Source organism: Peromyscus leucopus, chromosome X (assembly GCF_004664715.2).
Source record: "Peromyscus leucopus breed LL Stock chromosome X, UCI_PerLeu_2.1, whole genome shotgun sequence".
NCBI lineage: Eukaryota > Metazoa > Chordata > Mammalia > Rodentia > Cricetidae > Peromyscus > Peromyscus leucopus.
The window spans coordinates 39,287,595-39,294,959 of record NC_051083.1 but is presented as its reverse complement, the minus strand read 5'-3'; the positions used below and the strand labels follow the sequence as shown (position 1 = coordinate 39,294,959).

Sequence of the window (7,365 nt, the reverse complement as noted above, 5' to 3'; positions counted from 1 at the left end):
ATGGCTGATGCTCCTTTTGGAAGAACACTCCAACCACACTAAGTCCCAGGGACTTAGGCATTCCTGAAGCAGCTTCTTTTTCTCCTTAGCACCCCCTGGAACTCATTTACATTTGAAGTCTTTCAGGAAGTATGCTAGAAATGAAGAGGAGGCTTCATACATTATTTTGCTTGTTTGCTTATTTTTTCAGTATGAACTTGGATCTGTGGCTTGGCCTTCTGGATCCTGGATTGATACAAATGAATGTTGAATTGTGTTAGAACAGGGCTTTTTTGGAGGTGGGGTGGGAGGCAGATATGGGGTCAGGATTCCCCTCCTGGGAGAGAGATGAATTCCTGGTAGGTAGCTCAAAGCCTACCTTTTAATAATGTCAACTAACCCAAATACCAGAACCTGAATGTAAAGAAGTAATTGAGCAGAAAAAAGGTGACTGAGAATGGAAGGGAGGAGGGGCTGGAGGATGGAGGAGAAGGGGGAAAGGAGAATCAACAAAAAAAAATTTGTTTGAAAATGCCAGAGTGAAACTTTATGCTTAAATGTTTTTTACATATATATATGTTAAATATATAAAATTATGTGCTAATTTCATATGCTAATTTAAAATAAATAAAAATCCCAGTGTGGTGATGCACACTTTTAATCCCCATATTTAGGTTGCAGGTAGATCTCTGCGAATTCAAGGCTAGTCTGGTCTACATATCGAGCTCCAGGTTGGCCAGAGCTATATAGTAAGACTTTGTCTCAAAATAAGTTAATAAATAATTATTCTCAGTTTTGAGAAATGCTTCAATCCCCTATTTCATGCGAGGTAACATTAAGGATTAGCCAGGCCTGGAAGTGTATTCTTGTCATCTCAATATTTTGGAAGTAGAAGCAAGAGAGTGATGAGTTTGAGGCTTGCCTGAGCTATGTAGCAAGACCTGGTCTCAAGAAGCAATTGTACCCGCTGCTGCCTTTGTGGAGAGAATCAAAGCAATGACATTTTGTTAGCTTGCCATCTCTGTGGCAAATGCTTGACATAAACAACTTGAGGAGGACAGACAGATTTATTTTGGCTCATGTTTGGAAGGTCTTGGTCCATGCATTTAGCTCCATTGCCTTGGGCCTGTTGTGAAGCGGAATAATATGGTGGGAGCACATGGTGGAGAAAAGCTGCTTACCTCATGGTGTCTGAAAGCAGAGAGAGGGAGAGGAGCGGGGAACAAGATACATCCCTCAATGGTATTCCTCCAGTGGTTTATGTGCTCCAACCATGTCCTACCTCTTAATATTTTCACTACCTCCAAATAATGCCACCAAATTATCAATACATCAATGATGTATTCATTGATTACATTATGGTCCTCATGAGCTAGTCACTTCTTACATATTCCCCAGCCTGGGACTGTATCCAAACCATAATAGCCACAAACTATCGAAGATATTAACTACCTTTTTAGATCCCATCTATATACATAGCGAGCATATTTTGTTATCCTTGCTGGAGTGAGACTTTACAGCATGGTGACTTTGGGATTGACCATGTTCCTATACATAACTGCTCTTCCATGCTCTGTAAATAAATACAATAAACTCATTTGTTCAGCAAGTTGGACTTGGGTAGAATCACTACTTTGGCCTGTTATCAGTGATCTCTCTGGGTTAGTAGGTTTACTGGCTGGTTTTGTGTGTCAACTTGACATAAGCTAGAGTCATCAGAGAGGAAGGAGACTCAGTTGAGGAAATGCCTCCATGAGATCCTGCTATAAGGCACTTTGATTGGTGATCAATTAGTGATCAGTGGGAGAGGGCCCAGCCCATGGTGGGTGGTGTCATACCTGAGCTGGTGGTCCTGGGCTCCATAAGAAAACAGGCTGAGCAAGCTAGGGAAAGCAAGCTAGTAACCAGCTCCCTTCCATTGCCTCTGCATCAGCTCCTGCCTCAAGGATCCTGCCCTCTTTGAGTTCCTGTCCTGACTTCCTTCAGTGATGAACAGTAATGCGGAAGTGTAAGCCAAGTAAACTCTTTCCTCCCCAACTTGCTTTATGGCTGTGGTGCTTCATCAAAGCAATAGAAGCCCTAGCTAAGATAAATTGCTACCAGGGTATTGCTGTGACAGACTTGACCATGTTTTGAGGAAGACTGTGAAAGGACTTTAGAATTTTGGGCTAGAAAAGCTATTGAGTGTTAAGAGCTCTGTGAGTTGTTCTTTCAAGTTCTGTGGGAACTTGAAAGATAAGAATGTTGAGAGCAGTGCAGAGGATGGAGGCCTTGCTTGTGAAGTTTCAGAGGGAAGTTAAAAGACTCTATCAGGGCCGTTTGTTATTTTGAATCAAGATTCTGTGGTTCTGGTTAGCTGGGGCTGAAGTATCAGCTGTGATTAACAAGATACCAGAACTACTAAAGCAAAACTTTGCTTTTCTGAGATACTTAATCCTGGTTGACTGGATTTAAAAATTAGTGGTGATTAAGAAGAGACCAGCATTACTGAGGTGAAATCTTCTAGGAAGTGTTTCCTGAGAGCACAGAGAAGCTGTGTTCCAGAGGTTGCCAAGGTTGTACCTCATGCTGGCAACTGGACTCGGTAATGTGTAAGAGTCACTCAGGTGCTACAAGTTGGAAGGCATGAATGGGTCATGGAGAGCAGTTGAGACTTGGCACTGTGAGAGGTCAGGAGAGGCTATGGGGGAAGGTGCAGCCTCAGTAGCAGTTGAAGGCCCAGGAGTAAAGGGGTCATGCAAAGAAGTTGAGGCTTGGCACCATGAAGAACACTTCTGAGAGGCTATTGGTGAAAGTACAGCCCATTTGCAGCAGAAGATCCCAGTGTTTTGGAGATGGCAATACCATGAGATGACCACAAAGAACAGCAGCAGCAGTGGAGTGGAGCCAGCCAGAGCCTAGAAGACAGAGAGGGAAGCTGGAGAAGTGACCCAAGCCCTTTGGAGGAGTCCAGAAGATTGTGAGTAGAGCCCAGCTGTTGGACAGTTGGGATTTGGTTTTCCATGGATTTGATTGTGACTGTATCCTGATTTTTTTCTTCTTGGAGTAAGAAAGTATGTTACTGGAGCCCACAGTTGAGAGAATTTGAATTTTAAAAGATTTTGTATTTTAAAAGAGATTGCTATTTTAAAGGGAGTGAAATTTTAGTAAGTTTGAATTTATAAAGACTAGGGACTTCTAAAGTTATTTATGTTTTTAATGTGAGATCTTAATTTTACCAATAGGGATGAATAAGAAAGGAAGGGTTGTGGCTTAATAGTGATGTGTTTGTGTATCAAGTTAACAAGGGATCAGTTGTGCTGGCTGGTTTTGTGTGTCAACTTGACACAAGCTGGAGTCATCAGAGAGGAAGGAGACCCAGTTGAGTAAATGCCTCCTTGATATCAAGCTGTAAGGCATTTTCTCAATTAGTGATTAGTGGGGGAGGGTCCAACCCATGGTGAGTGGTGCCATCCCTGGGCTGGTAGTCTTAGGTTCTATAAGAAAGCAGGTTGAGTAAGTGACAGGGAGCAAGCCATTAAGCGGCATCCCTCCATGGCCTCTGCATCAGCTCCTGTCTCTAGGATCCGGCCCTGTTTGAGTTCCTGTCCTAACTTCCTCCAGTGATGAACAGCAATGTGGAAGTATAAGCCAAATAAACCCTTTCTTCCACAACTTGCTTTGTGGTCATGATGTTTGGTCACAGCATTAGAAACCCTGACTAAGTCAGTAGGCATTTATTCATGCCTACCCAGGGAAGGCATTTTTACAGCATGTACTGAAGACATGCCAGTGCAAATATGTGTGCATGTGGAGGACTGAGCTTAGTCTTAGGAGTTGTTTAAATAATTTATTTAGGGAGCTAGAGACGTAGATTAGCAGTTAAGAATATTTGCTGCTCTTTTAGAAGACCCAGGTTTGATTCCAGAACCTACATGACAGCTCATAACCATCTGCAACTCCAGTTCCATGGGATCCAATTCCTTCTTCTGATTGCTGTGGATACCAGGCACATGCATGGTATATGGATATACATACAGCCAAAACACCCATACACATAAAATAGAGATTTTAAAAATCTAAAAAGATTTATTTGATTTTCAAATGTGTGTGTGTGTGTGTGTGTGTGTGTGTGTGTGTGTGTGTGTGTGTGTGTTTAATACCCACAGATACCAGAAGACGGTATTGGATCACCTGGAGCTAGAATTACAGGTAGTTGTGAGCCAATGAATGAGGGTGCTTGCAATTTAATTCCAGTCCAGCACTCTTAATCACTGAGCCATCTCTCCAGTCTTCAACATTGTTTTTTTCTTTCTTTTTTTAGATATGGTGCCTAGCAGGCCAGAAACACACCAAGTAGGCTAGGTGGGCAGCCTAGTGAATGCCAGGGATCCTCCTCTCTCTGCATACTCAGCATTGGAGCCACAGTGCTTGGCTTTTTAGATGGATGCTGGGGATCAAACTCATGTTCTTATGCTTGTGTGGCAAGCACTTTTTGGACTAAAGTGCTAAAGCCATCACCCTAATCCCTACTTTTGGACCCTTTAAAGCTTAAACTTTCTTGTTCAAAATTCTATTTTGATTTTTTTCTTCTTTGTGATAACACATGACTGGATGCTGTTTTAGGGAACAAAGAACACCGTTGTCCTCTTAGTACTTGTTCTTTGAACATTGTTGTGGGGGGAGAGGAGGGGAAGGGAGAGGGAGATGGAGAGAAAGAGGGAGAGAGGGGGGAAGGAGATAGAGGGAGAGACAGAGAGGGAGAGACACACACATACAGAGAGAGAGAGAGTGTGATTTATTCTGCTAATTTGTCAAGGTGTACATGATGACTTGGGATGAAGAAAAAAAATCCCCCCCCCAATACAAGAACATTGATTTCTAGAATGTAAGACAGACTGTGTTGGACTATAAAACTTTCATCTGGCATATACCATGTTAATGGGATTCTTTTTCCCCAGCTGGAATGGGACATTGTAATGCCCCCAGCCATCAGACACTTTGTGCTTTTGGAGCTTGAGTTACAACTCTTTTTTCCTCTTGGAGATAATGATTTCATTAGGATGACGACTTTCTGCATATAATAGGATTCTTTGCTCCTTTCCAGTGTTTGAGCACTGGGTAATTGGCCCTTTAGTTAATTAGCAGCAGCTGATAGAATATATGCTACAGTCAGATGCAATTTCTCCCCTTCTCAATTTATTGTGTGCTCTTAGCTGGAAAGATATTTTTAGGACCATGTTCATCGTTCAAGTCTACTGACAGAAAAGAAAATCAATCATTAGGTTCACAGCGCTTAGTTTAAAGGTATAAAATATAATCTTCTGGAGAAAGAAAGGCGAACACTGGGGCTAGGGAGCTAACTCAGTGGGTAAGAGCACTTACCATACTAGCATGAGTACCTGAGTTTGAATCTTTGGCACTCATCTAAAAAAAAGCTGTGAATAGGAATTCAGGAGGGTTGCAGGGACTTGCTTGATGTCAGCTTAGCTCCAGGCTCAGTGAGAGACCCTATCTCAAGGGCATATGGTGGAACTAGATGGGGCAGGGCACCCCATGGACTCCCCTGGATTCCATGAATGTACACAAGTGTGCACACCTGCAGATACCAACATGTGCATATAAGCACTCCCCATGAAGAAAAGCATATTCTGTAACAAGCCTTCTTGGACCACCAGCCTCCAAATCATGACACAGAGACTTATTGTTAGTTATGAACACTTGGCCTTATCTTAGGCTTGTCTCACTAGCTCTTATAACTTAATTTAACCTGTTTCTCTTCATCTATGTTTTGCCTTAGGGCTTTTTCTCTTTCTTTCCTTCTATATGTCCTACTTTTCTGTTTCCTCTGTGTCTGTCTGTCTGGCTCCTGCCTGGCTGACTGGCCCCTGGTATCTCCCTTTCTTTCTCCTTCATTCTCTTCTCCTTCTCTTTCTTTCTCCAGCCTAGATTCCTCCTCCTAGTTATTCTCTCTGCCTGCCAGCCCTGCCTATCCCTCTACTGCCTAGCTATTGGATGCTCAGCTTTTTATTAGACCTATCAGGTGCCTTAGGCAGACAAAGCAACACATCTTCGCATAGTAAAGTAATATTCCACTACAATATTCTACTCTTCTCCATATATAACCTTCTCTCTCTTTTGCTGGCTTTTGTTTTGGTATCATCATCATCTGGGTGTTTCTCATCTTCGCTCAGCTCTCCAAGAATACTTGAGATGCAGTGAGAATACCGAACTAGACCCCTCTGCAGAGAGAAAGACAGTTTAATGGGGGAAAAATTACCAGACTGTCTCAGGGGTAGAGAGCTGCACTTCAGTGGGAGCTAGTCAGCAGGGAGAACGGAATTAACGCAGGCTGTTCAGGTTAACCAGGAACTAGATACATTTTGCTGTTGGGGGCAAATAAGGGTTATAGTGGCTTTCCCCACAAACAGAAACCCACTTCACAAGATTTCTGAGGAAGTGTGAGTTTAGGTTTCTGTTTTCTCCGTAAGAACCCAGGCTGTGTTGGACCCTGCTGTCATCTCAGGACGTTGTCTGCCATTTTTAGGCCTGCTTTGTGAGCTAACACCTATAAGCCCTGTCAATTTTTTCTCTGTAGTATTTATTTTGTATTAAGCATATTTTGTATCCACAAGTGTGTGTAGGCACACCATTGTGCCATGAATCCTAATAGGTCTTAATAATAAAAACCCGGAGTCAACTCTCTTTGCAGTGGTGGCCCCGAGTACAGAGTCCGAGCTGTGGTAGCACTAGTCATGGCTGGACAAGCTTTCAGAAAGTTTCTCCTGCTCTTTGACAGAGTATTGGTTGAAAGGAGTGCTGCCAAAACTGTGACCAAAGGTGGCATTATGCTTCTGGAAAAGTCTCAAGGAAAAGTATTGCAAGCAACGGTAGTGGCTTGTGGGATCAGATGCCAAGGAAAGGCTGGAGGGATTCAACCAGTCAGTGTGAAAGTTGGAGATGAAGTTCTTTTCCCAGAATATGGAGGTACCAAAGTAGTTCTAGAAGACAAGGATTATTTCTTATTTAGAGATGGTGATATTCTTGGAAAGTATATGGACTGAAATCACTGTTGAAATGTTGGCCCATGAAGCTGCCCATTCCTCTGATAGTCTGAACTATTCATCATGTAAATAATTTCCTTGCCTCCTTTTTATAATAAACTAACGATGCCTAAACAAACAAACAAACAAACAAACACCAAGAGTCAGATATCGAGATAAATGCTGAAAGATCAGAAAGACAAAGGAGCAAGCTACAGCCACCTCTTACCTCACCAACTCCTCAGCCTGAAAGGGGGCCAAGCTCCTGTCTCTGCCTGCCTTATATTCCTCCCTCTGCCCAGCCATACACTTCCTGTTTCCTCTTCCCTAGTGCTAGGATCAAAGGCATGTGCCTCCCAAGTAC

The 7,365-nt window shown here is 42.8% G+C and overlaps 1 protein-coding gene across 1 annotated transcript; it reads left to right on the top strand.

The window, feature by feature from the left end:
* The first annotated feature begins 6,713 nt into the window (after positions 1 to 6,713).
* Positions 6,714 to 7,022, top strand: LOC114681370 (10 kDa heat shock protein, mitochondrial-like). Its single transcript, XM_037198941.1, has one exon. It carries the CDS (start codon positions 6,714 to 6,716, stop codon positions 7,020 to 7,022), a length of 309 nt encoding a protein of 102 aa, XP_037054836.1.
* The last annotated feature ends 343 nt before the right edge of the window (positions 7,023 to 7,365 follow it).

Bases quoted from the DNA above. Each gene is read 5' to 3' on its own strand.
- LOC114681370 (XM_037198941.1), top strand. From the start codon at position 6,714: ATGGCTGGACAAGCTTTCAGAAAGTTTCTCCTGCTCTTTGACAGAGTA.